Source organism: Oryzias latipes, chromosome 5 (genome assembly GCF_002234675.1).
Source record: "Oryzias latipes chromosome 5, ASM223467v1".
NCBI classification, from domain to species: Eukaryota; Metazoa; Chordata; class Actinopteri; order Beloniformes; family Adrianichthyidae; genus Oryzias; species Oryzias latipes.
Window position 1 is genome coordinate 27929259 of NC_019863.2, and position 20391 is coordinate 27949649.

Below are 20391 nucleotides of genomic sequence, written 5' to 3' on the forward strand. Positions count from 1 at the left end.
CCCCTTTATATCCCCTATTCAGCCAATAACTGAACCCTATTACCCCAAACTCCCAGTTAAATGACAGAACCCAAAGCCAATAAACATGTCTGCGGGGTGCATTCACTGATTCACAATTTGCGGAACCCAAACAGCCACCCAGCCCAACTTGATCTACTACGTTCCTTTTTTTCTCCATTTTTCTACTATCTGCAGCAGAACAAAGCAGTCTGTCAGAGAAAGTATCGAACAGCAACGAAACTGATCAATTGATAAATAATAATCTTAGTCATGGTCTAACTCAGACAGAGGTTTTGCGGATATTGTCGATTCTAAAACAACGTTCAAATCAGTCATCATCGTTTGAGGAGAAGGTTGGTGCGGTTACGGCTGCACAGGTGGCTGCAGTTCAGAGATCCTGCGGTTGTTGTCAATTTCATCAATGATCGGACGCAATCACAAGAAAATAATCTTTTTTCTCTCGTGATAATGAGATAGATGTCATTATCACAAGATAACGGTTAAGAAAATAGTAGAGTCGGCTGTTTTGGCCTTCCGTAGTAAAACTTTTTTTCCAGTGGATATTAAATGAAATCAAAAGCGATTAAATTAAAAACCTTTATGTTATTATCAGTGTAGATGACAAGCTTCACAGAAGTCCCAAAACATACGTAATGATTAAGAAAAGATCAATTCAAGCAGAAAAAAACAATAGTTCAATTATTGCAAACACCAGGCTTCTCGAATTGCACGAGATGTTTTTCCTACATTCAATGCTTTCTTTGATCTCATGGAAAGTGAACCATGTCTCTTAGAATAGTTCTTTTCCATCGTGTCACCTAACACCCCGTTCACCACAACAGCAGGCGTACTTATGTTTTTGCAGATTTGAAAGTGAAAGACCGTATTAAAATTAAATAATTGCACCGTTTGACGCATTTCCAATCTGTTTTGACATTATTTAAACAACCTTTTTGGATAACTTGTGCGTTAGACGACTGTGACATCCCTTATGGAAGTGATGGAAGTGATGTGGAGCGGCGTTGCTGCACTTGTCAAGGTGATTTGTGGTGTTCTGAATGTAGGAAGGTGAGAGCTCTAGGAGACGAAGAGAAACTCAGGAAGACATTTAGTTTGATTTGCCTCGTCAGCTTCTCTAAAAGACAACATTGATGCACTTAAAAAAACCTTCAGAGTGAAAACTGCACACGCTGCACTGCCAGCAGAAAATCTGGTGTCAACATTCAAATTCATCAAGTCACCAGAAATTCTTCTGAATGAGTATTTGAAAAGATTACATTCTTGAGGGGTCAGCCACAAAAATAGCAAATATTAAACATGAGAGGATTTTACTGATGTCACGGAATGATCAGTTTCAATTCACAAGACCACAGTTTAATTCAAGATTCTACATGATTCACATCCAAAAACTAGTTTGTTTGTTTGAGAAAGAAGATATAAAATGACTCGTAATTTCACCTAAATAAAGGTGGAGTTCAGATTGAAAAATTACGGTAATTTTATTTCCAAAGCACCTTTCATGTAAAAAGAACAGCTCAAGGTGCAGTACATAAAAACTCATGCACACTCACATTCACACCTAGGGATGTTTTAGAGTTAAAACAAATGATATTGATGCTGAGAGGAAAACAAGATTGCTTAAAAGCTGTTGAGCTCTCTCAGCAGCAACAGCACTCAGCTGCTTACAATAACTGGCAGTGAGCCTTTGCTGTGTTTTGGAGTTTTACTCTACTCATCTGGGCAGAAATGTTATAATTCAACCACATTAGAAGATTTTCGATATCAAACCACCTTTTTAAGGTCACACCACAGCACTTTGTCAAAACTATGACTCCACAATGAAATTGTGCCATTCAGAAGTGGACTTGCTTCAGGCCATTACTTTCTGTTGTGGTTGTTTGTTTATTTAAACCGCCATTTTCAATACAGGTATTTCATAAAGCAGAAGAAAAAAATCAGAAAGTGCAGGCTCAGCGCAGCTTATTTATCAACCTTTAAACACATGAAAGAGCACATGATAACTTTAGCACCAAGAAAATTAAAAGTCTTAATCTATTAAACAAAACATCTGACACCCCTTTTTTATCTATTTTAGATCAAATGCGTAGAAAAAATTTCACACATCTAGGTTTGTGACAACTGATGGGACTTTTTGAACAAGATCTTGTTTTTCAAAATTCTTTTAAATACAAAAAAATACGACACTTTTTTATTCACTATTCTATCCACTCACCCTCAAGACAGATCAGCTTTGTCGCTTTTGAGTTGAAAACAAACTGACTGAAGTGAAGAGGACTATTACAGTTTAATTTGTACAGTATTTACATGTTTTCATAATTGATCATACAACTTTTAACGCTATTCATATGTGAATTCATAAAAAATGTCCTCAACTTGTGGTTCCTGCAGCTTCATTGATTGAAAGCAATGAAAACAAAGAAAAGAAAATACATAAATCAACTGTATTTCAGATCATAATTCATAAATGAGAAAATAAGGAAAATAAAATATCTTTTCACATCTTTTTGACAGTAGTATTAGACATATTTTGCACTTATATATATATATATATATATATATATATATATATATATATATATATATATATATATATATATATATATATATATAAAAAAAAACTTGCCCCTATCACCCTTTCGTGGGTGGTTTCTCACTCAAGCTCGGGTCCTCTACCAGAGGCCTGGGAGCTTGAGGGTTCTGCGCAGTATCTTAGCTGTTCCTAGCACTGCGCTTTTCTGGATTGAGATGTCTGAGATCTTTCCAGGTATCTGTTGCAGCCACTCCTCCAGCTTGGGGGTTACTGCCCCGAGTGCTCCAATTACCACAGGCACCACTGTCACCTTCACTTTCCAGGCTTTCTCCAGTTCTTCTCTGAGTCCCTGGTATTTCTCCAGTTTCTCATGTTCCTTCTTCCTGATGTTCCCATCGCTTGGCACTGCCACATCCACCACAACGGCTTTCCTCTGTTCTTTATCCACCACTACAATGTCTGGTTGGTTCGCCATTACCATCCTATCAGTCTGGATCTGGAAGTCCCACAGGATCTTTGCCCTCCCATTCTCTACAACCTTCGGAGGTGTTTCCCATTTTGACCTTGGGGTTTCCAGTTCATATTCTGCACACATGTTCCTGTATATTATTCCAGCCACTTGATTGTGGCGCTCCATGTATGCTTTACCTGCCAGCATCTTACACCCTGCAGTTATGTGCTGGATTGTTTCAGGCGCCTCTTTGCACAGCCTACACCTTGGGTCTTGTCTGGTGTGGTAGATCTGAGCCTCTATTGCTCTGGTGCTCAGGGCTTGTTCCTGAGCTGCAAGGATGAGTGCCTCAGTGCTGTCCTGTAGGCCAGCCCTTTCTAGCCATTGGTAGGATTTCTTGATATCAGCCACTTCCGTTATGGTCCGGTGGTACATCCCATGCAGGGGTTTGTCCTCCCATGAGGATCTGTCCTCCAGCACTGTATCCTCTGCTCTCCATTGCCTGAGACATTCACTGAGCACACTGTCATTTGGGGCCTTGAGCTTGATGTACTTATGCATCTTGGATGTTTCATCCTGGATAGTGGCTTCTACGCTCACTAGTCCTCGGCCTCCTTCCTTGCGGCTAGCATACAGTCTCAGGGTGCTGGATTTGGGATGGAACCCTCCATGCATGGTGAGGAGCTTTCGTGTCTTAACATCCGTGGTCTGTACCTCTTCCTTTGGCCATCTTATTATTCCTGCAGGGTATCTGATAACTGGCAGTGCGTAGCTGTTTATTGCCCGGGTCTTATTTTTGCCATTGAGCTGGCTTCTCAGGACTTGCCTTACCCGTTGGAGGTATTTAGCTGTTGCAGCTTTCCTTGTTGCCTGCTCCAGGTTGCCATTTGCCTGTGGAATTCCGAGGTACTTGTAACTGTCCTCAATGTCTGCTATTGTTCCTTCTGGGAGTGAGACCCCTTCTGTGTGGACTACCTTGCCTCTCTTTGTCACCATCCGACTGCATTTCTCGAGCCCGAATGACATCCCAATGTCAGTACTGTAGATCCTGGTGGTGTGGATCAGGGAGTCAATGTCACGTTCGCTCTTAGCATATAGCTTGATGTCATCCATGTAGAGGAGGTGACTGATGTTTGCCCCATTTCTGAGTCGGTATCCATAGCCAGTCTTGTTGATTATTTGGCTGAGGGGGTTCAGACCTATGCAGAACAGCAGTGGGGACAGAGCATCACCTTGGTATATCCCACATTTGATGGACACTTGTGCAAGTGGCTTCCCATTGGCTTCAAGGGTGGTTTTCCACAGCTTCATTGAGTTTCCTATGAAGGCTCTTAGAGTCCTGTTGATGTTGTACAGCTCCAAGCATTCAGTGATCCATGTGTGTGGCATTGAGTCATAGGCTTTCTTGTAATCAATCCAGGCTGTGCACAGGTTGGTGTGTCGTGACTTGCAGTCTTGAGCGACTGTTCTGTCAACCAGGAGTTGGTGTTTGGCTCCTCTGGAGTCTCTACCAATGCCCTTCTGTGTGTCACTCATGAATTGATCCATGTGCCTATTTATCTTGGTTGCAATGATGCCTGACATGAGCTTCCATGTTGTGGAGAGACAGGTTATTGGCCGGTAGTTGGATGGGACTGCACCCTTTGAGGGATCCTTCTGGATCAGGATCGTTCGCCCTTCTGTTAGCCATTCGGGGTGAGTTCCATCTCTTAGCAGCTGGTTTATTTGTGCTGCCAGGCGCTCGTGGAGTGCAGTGAGCTTCTTTAGCCAGTAGGCATGTATCATGTCAGGGCCCGGTGCTGTCCAGTTCTTCATACCTGAGACTCTTTCTTGGATGTCTGCCACTGTGATGGTTACTGGATTCTGTTCAGGGAGGTTGCTATGTTCTTCTCTCAGAGAGACCAGCCACTGGGCATTGCTGTTATGTGCTGTCTCTTTCTCCCATATACTTTTCCAGTACTGTTCAGTTTCTAGCCTTGGTGGGTCTGCTCGGCTGTTTTGACCCTGCCACTGAGCGTACACTTTCGCAGGTTGAGTTGCGAACAGCCTGTTTATCCGTCTGGCTTCATTGTCTCTTGTGTACCTCTTTAGGCGGCTGCTCAAGGCTAGGAGCCTTTGTTTGGCAGTTTCCAGTGCTTCAGGTATGGGCATCTGGCTGTATCTCTTAGGTACTTGCTTTCTCATTGTACCTCTTTGAGCCTCTGTCAGCTTACTCACATCCTTCCGAGTTGCCTTGATTTTGGCCTCTAACCGTTGCTTCCATGGTGGGTATTGTTTTCTCCCATGGTTACTCTTATAGCCAAGCATCTCAAGGATCACTGCTGCTGAAGTGTAAACCAGTTCATTGGTTTCTGTGATGGTTGTGGTAGGAATTGCCCTCAATGCTTCATTCACAGTTTCCAGTAGACTTTCAGGCGGTACATCACTTAACCGTTGTAGCTGGTGTCGGGGTTGCCAAGTGTTCATTCTAGACATGATCTTGTCTTTCAGGTCAGTTGCTGCCTCGCTCAGCGTAACTGTGGTTGTTGGGGCTGTGTACCCAATCTCAGGGTGGGAGTGTAGTATAGCCTCCTCTCTGACCTGTTGTTCTGGCTCTCCCGGGGTATTGCCATTGTATTGTATCGCTTCAATCTCAAGTTGTGATAGGAGTTGCCGTTTGTGGATGTTAGAGCATTGGGCTACCAGTTGTTTGGCAGTTAGCCTTGATTGTGGGTTTTGAAGCATCCATTCATTCCACATTCTCTGCATGTAACCACGCTGGTTGGGATTACTTGAGTAGTAGCATTCTAACAGAACCTTGTTCTCGCATCTAGTCCATTTCCGTCTTGTTCCAGTAGCCCACTTTCCATCAGAGTGCTCTGGTCCCCCAGCACCTGACGCAGACCTTGTTTGGCCGGGCGACGTCTGAGCCGGCATGACATGTGGTTCATTGTCTCTCATGTTTGTGAGGTAGGCTGTAGCGTAAAGGGTCTTGCCCAAGGACCCTCACTGGGTGATGTTAATTGCTCGCCATTGTTATGGTAGAGGCAAACTTTCGTGAGCAAGGTACTAAGACTAAGCACCGTATATATATATATATATATATATATGTATATATATATATATATATATATATATATAACATACACACTCATGACTCTTTGAATCCATTAAATAGAATGATTGCCGAAAAAACAGTGTCTTTGGTAAAATGGTCATTAGTTTAGTGTTGGTTCTCATTTTGATCGAAAGCGTTATTTTACCTTCACAAACAGTGAGGCACAGGCTTTTTAAGAGTTCAACTTTTGTCTTTTCAGTCCACAGAGAAGAAAATAATACTCAAAAAGTCTTGGGGATCAACAAGATTTTTTTTCTCTGGCAAAACCAAAATACATCTTGTCCATTGGACCATTTTTTCAGTGTCTTTCTTATTAGGAAATCATGAATTCTGACTTCAACTCAGACGCTCATCTTAGTGTCAGGGTGTCTTTATGTCTTATGACGTCAAGCTAATTACCGTAAGTGAGTCATTTGAAATGCCAAGTTCCACACATACCACATTTGCTGTGTGACCAAAGCTTATAAAGTTATATGCAAAACAGTAGCAATAGAAAAAGCAAGGCGAGCAAATATACTGTAACACACTGTCATGGTGCCTCTGGCAGTTCTTCTCCCCCTCCCCTCTCTGCTCTGATCCTGATTTTCACCAGCTGTGGACCCTCAGCTCATCAACATCCAGTCCTTCTTAAGGAGATTCAGTGCCAGCATTCATCGCCAGTTCGTTGCTCCTCTACGGTGCTTAGTCTTAGTACCTTGCTCACGAAAGTTTGCCTCACGCTAATGTTGTGTTTACGCCTCGCCTGCATGAATTATCCTCCATGAGTGTCCAACTGGTTTCCACCTCCAGAGCTACACCTTTGCCATGGCTCAGCAGTGAACCTTCACCACGCCCAGTCCTCCACGCAAACCCTCTGCTTAGACCCTCCATTCACGCCACAGCCGAGCATTCCGATTCTCGCCATACCAAGCCTCTACGGGACTCTGCCTCCACAAGTCATCATCAGATGTACGCCCAGGAAAATAAATCTCTTTGAACTTACCTGCTCATTCTCCTGTGATCCTTCCGGGTTCCAGCGTCTGGGTCTCTCTCGGTGTTCCGAATCATGACACGCCCAGCAATATCAGGAAAAGACCCATGTCATCAAATCGTTATCATCAAATCGTTATCATTTAAGCAAATAGCAAAAACAAAACAATGAATCGTGGTAGAAACGTCCTAAATTTATCAATCAATTTTCCAAGCCCACTTAATTCTTTTTGGGGTCACAGTGTGGCTGGAGCCTATCCTAGCCACTGTTGAGCAAAGGCGAGTTAAACCCTGGACAAGTCACCAGTCCAGTGCAGGATATTTCCTAAATTCCCCCCCATCACATTTTTAAATTTCATATGAAATCAAACAGGCATAATGCCATATGTAATGGCACTTCCGTTATTAAATACATCTGGGAAGACACACTGTCCTACCTTAATGTTTTCTGGCAACAATCTTCATTGTAGTTCAAATCCACACTGCTAAAAAAAAGTCCAGCGGGATCCCCATTGACGGCTCTGTGTCATCAAACTGCTGTTAACATCCTCTCTGCTGACCTCAGCAAAATAAATAAAATGAGTCCATGTCTGGGTGGGCCGTGACGAAGCCAAAAAGCATGTTCGATTCCCATTTGCTGTTCCTACCATCTCTCTGTATCCGTGATAGGTTGACAGAACTGTCAATCTTCAAAATGATACCATGAGGATATGCTGAGAAATTGAAGTTCGATTGGACCAAAATACTAATTAAAAAAAACAAGAAGCTCATTTTACTTTACAAAACACATTTAAAGAAATGTCAGTAAAATACATTGATTTAGTATTGTATTTAAATAATCTCACTGTTAACAAATAAGTATTTGGGTAGTTTTAAAATAAAACCTTCATAAAAAAGATCGAATTCACTTTTTTACAATCTACTTGTCACCATACACATTTATCAATCCTAGTTTACTTTCGCAAAAATCATGTTGCTCTTTGAGGTGAGCATAAATTATTTTTTTCTGTGTTTGAAGAACATTTAAGAGCCAAACATATCTTCCATCAAACACTTTTTCAATATTTTTATACTTACTCCTATACCAAAATATTTCCTCAAACCTCCGCACATGTGAAGGGCTGTGTCAAGGCCGAGTCATTGGAAACAGCCCATTAATGAATATTTTTTGCAACATTGCAATACAGAGAATTTTGCAAGCTATAATACTCAGAAGTTAAATACCTCTGAATACCCCATATTTCTCATGTACACTTGGACTGTGTGACTCAGCTGGCGGTCACGGCTTTTTGCAGAAGTTCAGGACTGATCACCATCACGATCACCATGAGATGAAGTAAAACACAAGAAAATCACAAAGTTTTGACAAATATTTGCAGCTGATTGATGAACAGCTGCTAAAACATTCCTAAAAGTCGAGTCATGGGTCCACAGTTGGTTTGTGACAACAGCCATAAAATACAAACCAAAAGGACGAGCTCCCAAAACTTTAAAAAGAAAAAGATGAAGAGAAACTGACCGCAACAGAAAATGGAACAAAAATTTCGCAATAAGAGACTGGACTTTGATGATATTTGATCAACTTGATTGATTACTTTTAGGCAAACACAGAAAATGGATGATTGTATAATTCAGTATTACTGCTAATTATTTCAATTAGAACTCTGCAGCAGTAAGGGAAAACTTAAAGTAAAACATAAATATGTTTAACAGGAGAATCCTCCTACCAAAGCCTAAAGGAACACATTACAGTTAATCATTATTCACTTACAGATTTTATGAAGGGGTGTGGACTCTTTAACCAAGAGGTCAAAGTGGCACTAAAAGTCAAGGAATTTCCAGGTCAGTCTCATGACCTCAAGTCATGGGCAAGGTATTCCTATTATTGCAAAAAAAGGTTTGTGAAACAAGGATAGATTATGCAGAGAGAATTGCAGCCATCAGCTGTGAGCAAATTCTAAAATAAACATCTATTTCTCTGAAATTCAGCAAGCTGCTGTGCTATCAGTTCTCATCTGAGAAGCTGATAACACCGTTTCTGCACTGCAATGAATTGAGTTGTGACAAACAGTGTACATTCAGAAGCATTGATGCTATTTTTTTGTGTGATAAATGGCAACTTAAAATTCTGTTGTAATATGTTTGTCTGTGGATTTTTTAAATTGTCATCATTTATTGCAGTTATTTTTGGAATTAAAAAAACAACCAGATCTAGTATTTGTTCAGTTTTACATCCTTGTTTTCTGATTTCGAGTGGATTTGTTTGCACAGTGTAACCCATTGCAGCATTAATCAACTTAATTGACAATTCCTGCCCTTAATGTGGCGGGGTCAACCGCCGTCGTTGACTGTACATGAGAACAGCAATCTCTCCCCCAACGCGTTTCAAACAGGAAGTACCTGCTGTTCTCCAGGAAACCTAAATCCCATAGACTTCTATAGAGAAATAAACAGCCATGACACAGTCAGAATGACCATTCTTGCTCTGTTATCTTTTTTTTAACATGTTTTTGCTAATCCTAATATTGTTTTCATTCTATTGTTTTCTTTATTGCAAGTTATAAACTGACCAATTAGATGCCTGAGTAAAAGCATGTGGTGCCCGCTGGCCCCCCCCACCTCAAATGTTTGCCATAGAAACGTTGCTTCACACCACTTGGACCTACAGTATAACTGCCATCTGGCTCCAACATATTGGCTCCAGGAGCACTTCCTGCTTCCTGCCCAGCTGTTGCAGCTCTGTTGTGATGGCATTTGGAACAACATTCTAACTTTTGACTAAACCTTGACCAACCCGCTTGAGTGGAAAGCCAAAAGCACCCAGCATAACTATGAAGTATCTTAGGTCTTCTAGGTTCCTGAGCACACGCCAAGAGGTGAGTGTTGCAATCTTATTAGGATCGGTTTCTGCACCACAAGTCCAAAGTACTTCACTCCAGTCTGGAAGAATAAACACTTTTGAACTGACAGTTTCTGGCCGAGTGATTTCAGCTTATTCTTTCATTCATCTTGCTTCACGTTCTTCCAGAATTGGTGCAATTACGATAAGGTCGTCAATGAAGACTAAGGCCGAATCCAAATTGTCTCCCTATTCTTCGGCTTCTCCCAATCACCACATTTAGCCCTTCAAGTAGAGAGATATGGAAAAAATGCTATTGATGACATCATCAAAATCCTCAATAGCCACTGGTCATCTATTTTACCACGTAGCTATCAGCGCTCGGAAAACACACAAAAAACATTAATAACTTTAAAGAGTCAAACACTTAATACTTACATTTAAATGTACATTTAGATGCTCCAGTGCACACCAGTGTGAAGAAATGCATTTCTTCTCCATGCCACAGCGTAGCGTGAATCCCCCTTCTGGCGGAGAGAAAGTCAGCCCTGAGTCCCTACGGCTCCTCCTTTAAAAAAAAAAAACTTTTGGACGCCGCTACAGCTCCAAATGCCCATTGAATTGGAACAATAGAGAGTGGCCAGAGGGGTAGGGAAGCAATTCGGATTCGGCCTAAGACTTCCTTTAGGTTCAGGTCTGTATTTGTACTGTACTGTCCCTGACAGTGATTGAAAAGTGCTTGGCGGGTTAGTTACTCCTGGGGCATCCGAGTGAATTCCCAGATTCAGGCAAACACATGCTGTTTTAGGCTTGTCTGCTTCCTCCATCTCAGTCTGAGAATAGCCTGGTTTTAGGAAAATGGTGAATCAAATTCACTATTGATATAGAGTCTAGTAGTTCTTGCAGGTGTCTCCTGACAGCAACCGTATCTTGAGGGTGAACAGTTGGTCTTTTGTTAGTCATTCACAACCAAGTGACTTGTCCTGAACTGGACTTGACTATTTTTATCCTCTGTTTTTTTCCCCCGTTTTTTGTCAATGGTGTTTTGTAACAATACAAGCAATTGTTTTGTAAATTTAATTGTAAAAGTTTCATTTTACTAGTTATTACAGGATAAAAAAAAAAAGATGGGAATAAAAAATGTGCCTTTTAGCTTCTGCTCCTTTCGTTACAAAACTGTCTTTAAAGTGAAGGAACAAAAGAACAGCAAAGAAACGTATGTTGTTGTGCAGGATTCTCATTTGAAACTGCAGTTTGAAGCTAAATTTTATTTTTGCTGATTCAGCACTCATATATTTATTGAAGAATAATCAGATGACCTTCCTGCTTGAGTGTCGGTGACCCTTTCAGGCCCAAGTTATTTTTGGCAGTGGTCCTAAAAACGTTAAACGTTAATAATCCCATCATAAAGGTTTGTCTTAACAACGTTTTGGGTGTTGCAGACCTGCAAACATCTGTACTGGAGAACGCAAAATTAAAAGAAAGGACAACAGAGGAGCATGTCAATCCCAACAGAAATGATGTCAATCATGCTGATAGTCAAGTAAATGTTATTATTGATTGAAGTTTTCCTTTTCATGTGATCAGTGGTTATGTTATACAACAGGGGCATTTAGTTTCCAGCCTCATTCACGTATTGTTGCTTGCTCAATGGCACAGTGATAGTGTCTGAGGAAGTTCGTAGGCATCTGAGGTCAGGTTTGCATCCGCATTTTTAACATTCTCTCTGTTTCCATGACGGTCACAATAACTGACTAAACCACAGATGAAATATGTTCTCGATTTAAATAAATTGCTAAGGATATTACAACTTATGGAATCATAGAGTGGCCCGGATGACGAAGCAGAATGACACCTTCAAGAATCCAACTCAGAATGCTTGGTCATCAACATGTGAGTCTCAGAGTTTGATGGAGGAAGAGTGACTTCGATGTTTCATCTTCTTCAAGAGGGACATCTGCAAGAAGCCAACGCCCACACACAGGTCATGATCATTTTTCATGCTTACCCAGAAAAGTCGCTGCACATAAACAATAACAGAAACAGACCACGCCAAGCACTGTGCTCTACAAAGAAACACGCATGCAGGCCAACCTACGAAATTTGTGAAAGTGAAAGATGATTGTGGTGAATCTGTTAGTTAAGACGGATCTGTTTCCTCTAAAAGTGTCTTTGCAGGTACGCTATGCAGACAAAAATGTGCACACAGAAAATGTGACGCACATGTAAAGAAAGCAAAGGGCACAAATACAGTACAACGTGCAGCTCATGAGAATTGCTGATCTCAAGGATCTGCAAGCTTCCAGCTGTTAGAAAAAGAAAAAAAAGTCACCAGTTTCTGCTGCTTGTAGCGCCGGAATGTGACACCGTGTTCCGCTCTGAGTCATATTCCAACAGTGTGGGGATGAATCAACCAATTTTGATATTTGCAGTCTAGTTTCAAGTAATGAGATGAAAAAGTGCTGACAGCCAGTTCTGAGCACTGGCGTGGCTGACTCTATCAGAAACTAGTTTTTGGGGGTAAGGGGTTAAAACGGTGACAGCGGAGAAGCACAAACGAGCACCTGATGGTGACTTAAGCAGAAACAAAAGTGATGCGCTTCGTTTGAAGACTGACGGATTTAGCTCAAGTCAGGAGGCAGAGATTTTCAGTGAAACTCAAAGAATCGCTTCACTCATTTTCCTCTTTCATGTCAAAATGCAATCCAGCCTTTCATCCGATCAGGTGCAGCTTTACATCTTGTAAAAAATGGGAATAATATATTTTTTTGTAAAGAAACACAATAGTTGAGATGATTAAGATTAAACCTCTTTGCCGTTTCATCCTCCAGCTGTGTTATGCAAACATTTGAACTCCTCATCTATGAATAATGCCGTTTTAGCAGCAATCAGCATGAACAGTTATTCTAAGAATTTAACTTGTGACACATCCGAAAAGTCAAGTGCTCCACTTGACACTTCTCTGTCCCGTGTCACCGCAGGGGGGAACAAGTCATTAAATTTTATTCTGATGTGTAGATTAAAAATAAAGAACTGTCAACACAAACAAAGGCTGTTGACAAAGAAACCACTGAGGTTTTTTATAAACTTTGTTTATCAGAGCTGAAAAGATGATGCCATTTCCCACACAAACATATCAACTGTGTCTATCTAAAAATGTCACAACATTTCAATTATAGTTTTTTTTCACTTATTATCGTACAATTTAATTATTAGTACTAAAATTTCGTGCATAGTTTTTCTCATTCTTGTTGGATAGAAAATGTTTTATGACACCCGATACCATCTAGCAAAAACTCAACTGGAGGTTAATTCAAACACGGATATTTTCCAACTTTCTGATATTCATTCATGTAATTTTTCATAAGCATGACCAGAATTGACGTTTCTTTAAAAATTCTCAAATGACCAGAGTTACCCAACAGGCCTCAAAAACAACATTAAAAAAAACAACTAATCGTAACTTTCACAAGCAGAAATGTGACAAATCCAATCCCAAGCCAAAATAAGAAAAGCACTGATGGGAAAACACCGCTATTAATATCACTAATGTGTGTACTAAACCGCATCTTTGAGGGGTTTGTCCCCTTCAAATATATGTTTTTGCTTAGTAATGCATTTGTGCAAACCTAAACTTTTTCTGTGCATCATCAGCGGTGAAGCAGTTATGTATGTATGACAATAGAGAGAATCCCCCCCACGTCACTCACAACATTTTAAGGTCATTTTTTTTCTAGAATGCATGCTTGCTGTTTTTCTTAAGACTTCATACAAATGTTAGATATTTATCATGCAATTAAATTGTTAAAAAAATGTCTTTCAGCTTAAAATATTCAAATTAAATAAATAAAAAATCTTTTTAAAATAAATTTGACGTTATTTTTTTGGGAAATGCTGTATTTAAACATTTAATTCCTTTTTATAATTCCATTTCCATCTTTGATTCTGAAGCACACCTTTCCTTGACTTACTAACATCCACTTGATGCTTGTCTACTTCATCAGAAATGGAGGTGGTTGGGGGAGTTGCCCATTACATGGGACTAAAAGAAAATCCCCTACATGTATGAAGCATGTTTAACCATTTCCCTTTCTGGAACGCCCCTCCTATTTGCTGTATGACAACCGTATATATTAGGAGAAGAAATGGGCTCAAATAATCTGTCATTGAGACATTTCCAGCAGAATTTTTGGAGGATTCTCCCCTCAGAGCCTCATCTGCGTCCATCTGTCTTCACTCCTCCAGAACCGCTCATCCTCTCCTCCTGTGCAGCAGCATGGCTCCGTTGTCTCACCTGCTGTCCGTTCTGGCTCTGTTCACCCTCTTGGCCGGGACTTCATCCAGCCCTATCTGCAACAACCGGTGCTGCCGCTTCGTGGAGAGCTTTCCTGTGAGGCTCAGGAAGCTGCGCCACGACTTCGCACAGATTAAAGATTTCTATGTAAGTGTGCGCTCAGTTGCTGTGCAAGTCTTGTGCATGGCGGGGGGTGCATCATTCAGAGAGAGCCACACTGCACGTGGTCTGCAGAGGATGTTGCAGCTGCAAACACACTAACGCCGGTGTTTTTTCTCCTTTCTTTCTCTCTCTGTTGCAGGAAGCCAACGATGATTTGGACTCTGCATTGTTGGACCAGACGGTCGAGGATTCCATTAAGGTAAACTCTTCTGCAAAACCGAACTCACTCAATATGGTCGTCGCAAAACGAAAGCATATGGCGAGTTGAAGACTCTTAATAACCACAAACGCTCTCTCCCCCCCTTTTCCCCTCTTAGAGCGAGTTCGCTTGCCAGACCATCGACAGCATCCTGGACTTTTACCTGAAGACAATCTTGCCCAAAGCGGCGGCAGGATATCCCGACGACACGGCCGACGTAAAGCCGCATGTGCTGTCCATACAGGAGATTTTCGACCAGCTCAGGACTGATGTCACCCAATGCGTGAGTATCAGATCCACGTGTTCCACCTACACGAAAAGAAGCGCGTAAATACGCACCAAATGCGCGCTGTGGATGTTTGCAAGGGGCGTTTTGGAGAAACTGCCTCTACTGCATATTTATAATATTCAAAAAAAATAAAAACTAATTGATAATCTGAAATAATCAATTTTGCACAAAAGTGTTTTACCTTTCTTAGTTGTTACTTAACAAATTCAGAGAAGGTGGATGGACATGTAGTCTCATTCTGAGTAAAATGAATGATTTTTACATCATGAATGGTTTTAGGTGGCAAAGGATGACTCATATTATTGCATTAGTCTGTAATCTCTGGAGGCATGCCTTTGTAAAAATGTGCATCATTCATTTCTGACCAAAAACGGGAAAGAAGGAAATGGGAGTTTCTGCTGTTTAGTGTTCAAGATTTATCCAGATTTGATATAAAGTGAAGTGTTCTAGCTGACAAATAAAGTAACATTTTCTTTGTTTTTGCTCTTCCCACAGAGAAATTACTTCTCCTGCAAGAAACATTTTGAAATAAGGAACCTAACAGCTGCTTACGACGAGGTGAGTGTGGAAACCAACATTCAGCACTGCACTAAAAAGCTGTGTGCCTGTTTCTGCAGATCATTTGAAGTGAACTTTGTGCTTGCAGATGCAGAATAAAGGTCTCTTCAAGGCCATGGGAGAGCTGGATTTGTTCTTCAACTACATCGAGTCGTATCTGGCGTCCCAGCGGCGTGTGTAGTTTGCGTGATGACGTGCTGACTCCTGATAACCTGGATGCTGAGTTCCTGAGTGCCTGATTGTTTGTTCCATCAGTGTTGTCTGTGTGATGAAAATGCTGCTGAACTGCTACCTTTGCTCCAAAGACTTGAGTTTACATCTTTGTCCCAAGGACAAGTTTCCATTTAAAGACCACATTGTGTCATACAAATCAAAATCTTTGTGATGATGTTTGAGAAGACTCTCGGCCGTGTTCTTAAGTTATTCAAAACTAAAGAAGCTACTGAGATGAATAGAAAAAGTCTTTCAGAATCAAAACAAAAACCTGTATTTTTCATATTTATATTTTTAAGTTGTGTAATTTAATGATTGTTTTGTATTTATTATGACGTTTTTTCGGCTATTAAAAATAAAGATGTCAACAAGAACATGGACCTGTTTTTCTTTTGTATCACTACAGCCGGTGCGATGTCTTGGAAATCACATCCTGCAGCACTTGTGGGGAATATGGTGTGAACTCATCAGGCTGATGCTATAACCTCAAACGTGACCCATATACATCAATTACCAGCAAGAGCCCCGCTGTGTGCTTTAACTTACCGTAACTGTAACTAGCCAGCCTCACCCTCTTGCCATATGCACATTTGCACAAATACAAATGCATGCAAAGGCAGTCTCGCTTAGTCACACAGAGAGAGAAGTATCACACAGGCTGAGGCACATCATCTCTGAAAGATGCGAAGGTCTGAATTTAAAGACACGCTCTTCAGATTGACAGAATTACAAGGGAGGCTGCATGTGGGGAGCAGATTATTTTTCAGCGTAAACTATGTCTTAACAATGAATGAACACCCCGAAGGAAGCAATATACATTCAGGTCTTTTGTTGTGTAGAAATGTACATGCATGCTTATGTGCATCACTCTGACACTGAGCGCTGATGAGGCCGATTCCTGACATGACTAAGGGCTTTTGTACTGAAACTACTCTAAGATACCTATTTAAGTCAGTTGCTTTGACGGATGACTGAGAGTTTCATTCTAGGAATGACAGAACTCATGACAAGATATCATTCATAACATCTGACCCACACAGCGTGACTCGAGCTTTGACCAGCAGATGAAGAAGTCTGCAAAAAGTGGCTCGTCTCCACTCAAGCTCGTTCACACCCTCACGACACATCCCTGAACTCTTAAGTGTAAAGCGGTTGCCGTGCTAACTAAAGAAGATCGTATCTGTCCGTTGTGGAATGAGTGTGTGCTTCTGTTCAGCCTGTGATGATTTCAAAGCAGGCCGAGAAAATCGAGGAGTGATGGTTTTCTGCTGCTGCTACTTTGAGAAGGTTTGGAAGCTGCAATCCACTCATAACAGTAATGATGCAGTCGGAGTATCTATGTCCTAAGGAGGGTATCTCTAAAGGCAACAGCAGTATGGCAGTTCATTGAGATTTTTCACATGACCATTTATTCATAAAACTTTTTTTAGTCATGTTGATGTTTTGAACACGACTGACCTTTTTTATTTTTTAGTGATTTTGTTGCAGATTCTCTTGTGTTTAATAGTTTAGTTGCATTCTTTATTTTTAGGAGAAATTTATAAAAAGAGAAAAATTGATGACAAATTGAGGAGACGGATAGTTGGAACTGTATCCAAAGAGCCCAGAATAACCTCCAAAGACAATAAAGGTGAACTCCTAGATCAAGGTACATCAGTGTCAGATCGTTTGAGCCAGAGTGGACTTCATGGGAGACGACCAAGGAGGACACCACTGTTGAAAGGAAATCATAAAAAAGCCAGACTGGAATTTGCAAAAATGCATGTTGACGAGCCACAAAGCTTCTGGGAAAATGTCCTTTGGACAGATGAGACAAAACTGGAGCTTTTTGGTAAGGCACATCAGCTCTATGTTCATAGACTCAAAAATGAAGCATCCAACCAAAAGAAAACTGTTCCTACTGTGAAACATGGAGGAGGCTCAGTTCTGTTTTGGAGCTGCTTTGCTGCATCTGCCACAGGGTGTCTTGAAGTTGTACAAGGTAAAATGAAACCTCAAGATTATCAAGGCATTCTGGATAGAAATGTGCTGCCTAGTGTCAGAAAGCTTGGTCTCAGCCGCAGGTCATGGGTCTTCCAACAGGACAACCATCCAAAACACACAGCCAAAAACCCCCAAGAATGGCTCAGAGAAAAGCGTTGGACTATTCTGAAGTGGCCTTCTATGAGCCCAGATCTGAATCCCATTGAACGTCTGTCCCCTACCCCATCCCTGGTAGGGGGTACTGGGCCCTTGGCAACAGCGGCCCTGTTCCCTGGGTGCTGGCTTCCTGGGCCCGGCGGTCCTCTCTCCTGAGCTGAAGGAGCTGAAACATGCCATTTGGAGAAGACACCCGTCAAACCTGAGACAACTGGAGCAGTTTGCTCATGAGGAGTGGGCCAAATTACCTGTGGACAGGTGCAGAAGGCTCATTGACAAATACAGAAAACGTTTCATTGGAGTGATTGCCTCAAAAGGTTGTGCAACAAAATATTAAGTTATGGGTACCATCATTTTTGTCCAGCCCTATTTCATTAAGTTTGTTTTCTTAAATAATTCTGTTAATCAACAGCTCAAAAGTAATGCCCCCCAAATGTTGGAATCAATATAAGTGTCATAATTGCTAAAGTTTAAGAAATCATTAATACAAGCTTTCCTGAAAAAGCATTAAATAAATTGAACTGAAATGCGTATTTTTGATCCTTTCCATCGTAACAGCATTCCACTGTACTGCCCCCCCCCCCCCCCCCATAAAAATTTTTAGCATTGCCACAGCTCTGCAGAAACTGTGTCCTAGAAAGTGATATGGGGTTTTCATTTAAACCAATAACATTTAAAATAGCTCAGAAAATGATCTGAGTGGGACTTTAAGTCCAACTGAAGCTAAACAAAAATAAGAGTAAATGTACTTTAAAATAAAAGTTACTATTCAGGATATTTACACAGTTTATAGTCTCAAGGTCGACTGTAAATGTTAATAATTGTCAGGCACAATTGGAAAGTTTGTTTTTTATTCTGGCTTTACAGCATGACAGGTGTAAAAGCCCACTTTGCATCACATTTTTGTTGATGAATTTTGAACCTTTTCCTTTTTAGGGTAATTTTCCACAATGAACTACAATCTTGTGCAAAAAGCTGACCTTTTAAATACGGATTTAAAAATAATTTTCACACTAACCTTTAAAAGAAAGGAAACACCAAAAACAACCCTTCTTCCATGTTAGAATAAAACCTGAATTAAAAGCAAGGATTTTCAGTGATGAAGTCTATTTGTGAAAAACACAGTTTTTTACTTTGAGTACCTGGAACTGAAGCTGCACTACAGTTAGTTTCTTTTTTTTTTTGGAAGCCAGTAAAAGATCATTTATAACTTAAAAAATAAGGCTTTTAAAACCATAAGTAAATAAAAAATAAACAAATTAAAAAAAAACAGTGACCACAATATGCACATGAGAGCTTTTTTAACCGAAAGAGCAGTTGAATTTCCAGCACAGGTGAAAGATAAGTGCTTTGCTGTCAGGCAGGCAGAGATAACGACAGGTTTCCATTTCTTCTGAAAACTTAGCAAGGCTGCAAGCTTCTTGCTGAGTCTTATGTCAGTTTATATCGACTGGCTGCCTGTCTGGGTTATTTGAGTGTGAGAGGATGTGTTTTGTGTGTGAGAAAAGGGATGTCATGCCACTTCAAAGAACTTAGGCTGTGTCATGGCTCAGCTGAGAAGTCTCCATCCTCCACATTTCCCTTACCTTTAAAAGAAAGTAAACAATGACGATAAGTCCAGGCCTGATGTTACTTGCTTCTTTTTTGTGCTTGTCTTAATCCCATACATACAGCTAGTCCTTTCACTGAGGGTTTCAGAAACATCCCAAGTTATTCCCAAATCCCTCAATGGGGGACTCTCCATCTTTTTGATTAACGTAGACTGTATGGGTGTCCTGTGGTCATTAAAATAGTATTCTGGGGGTGGAACAACCGCAGACCCACAATCGGGACTCCCCTGAGATGTGGTCTCGCTCTCTTACCTGGCAACCATGTCTGCCAGAGATGACTATGGTTTCGTCACACTCAAAGCTGGAAGCCTGAAGCCTACACTCGCCACACACCTGAAGAGAAACAACCGTCCTTGCTAGCGGGAAACTTCAGCTGAACACCCCAGTGTGTGCAGATGCTTTGACTCAACTCCACGATGCCGTGATGCTACGCAAATCTGTGTATTTCAGGAGTCACTCATGGCAGCCAGGATGAGGCATGTCTTTCACCAGTTGAGTCTGCGCGGCCCAAGCCTAAGGCACAAATCCCATGTCGATAACAGCTCGAGTCATAACTGGAGATGTGGTTGAGTTGAAAAAATTCTCTAAAATTAGGGGCAGAGGTTTGACTGCTGAGAAGGTGATCCAGGCTGTCAAAGAAATAAAAATGGTGGTGTGGCATTGCCAGTTGTGAGAGTTTACTATCACTACTACTACTACTACTACTGCTGCTAGTACTACTACTTATAATAATAATAATAATACATGTTATTTGAAAGCACCTCTCATGGCTCTTAAGGAAACTGTACAAAAGACAAATTAAAAACACATAGAAAGAAACAGGTGATGGAAACAACTAGCAAGATGACAGTTTTTTTTTTTTCTAACTTGTTCTGTCCAAAAACTGAGCAAACAGATTAGAGCTGAAGGCCTTTTGTGTTGGACAGGTTTTACTATCACAAAAAGAGGTTATAGAACTTCGAAAAACCAGAGTATAGATTTGTATAAACCCCTTTTTGTTACTTTATTATTTTTTATTTC

At 40.9% G+C, this 20391-nt stretch overlaps 1 protein-coding gene and 1 long non-coding RNA gene across 2 annotated transcripts; one reads left to right on the plus strand and one right to left on the minus strand.

Annotated features, from left to right (window-relative positions):
* Nucleotides 1-8465: 8465 nt before the first annotated feature.
* Nucleotides 8466-14816, minus strand: LOC110015172. The gene is made up of 3 exons (XR_002290303.1): nucleotides 14726-14816; nucleotides 10346-10475; nucleotides 8466-8947 (listed from the first exon to the last, which is right to left on the minus strand). It is a non-coding gene; the product is annotated as an uncharacterized LOC110015172 (long non-coding RNA).
* il10 (interleukin 10) lies at nucleotides 13846-15961 on the plus strand. Its single transcript, XM_004069264.4, has 5 exons — nucleotides 13846-14348; nucleotides 14503-14562; nucleotides 14681-14845; nucleotides 15347-15409; nucleotides 15498-15961. Exons 1-5 carry the CDS (start codon nucleotides 14184-14186, stop codon nucleotides 15588-15590), a joined length of 546 nt encoding a protein of 181 aa, XP_004069312.1. The 5' UTR covers nucleotides 13846-14183; the 3' UTR covers nucleotides 15591-15961.
* Nucleotides 15962-20391: the final 4430 nt, after the last annotated feature.

Excerpts from the sequence above, each read along its gene's own strand:
- il10 (XM_004069264.4), top strand. The coding sequence starts at position 14,184 with ATGGCTCCGTTGTCTCACCTGCTGTCCGTTCTGGCTCTGTTCACCCTC. Across the intron at positions 14,563-14,680 it reads CGGTCGAGGATTCCATTAAG|AGCGAGTTCGCTTGCCAGAC; the intron begins GTAAACTCTTCT and ends TTCCCCTCTTAG. Across the intron at positions 14,846-15,346 it reads GGACTGATGTCACCCAATGC|AGAAATTACTTCTCCTGCAA; the intron begins GTGAGTATCAGA and ends CTCTTCCCACAG.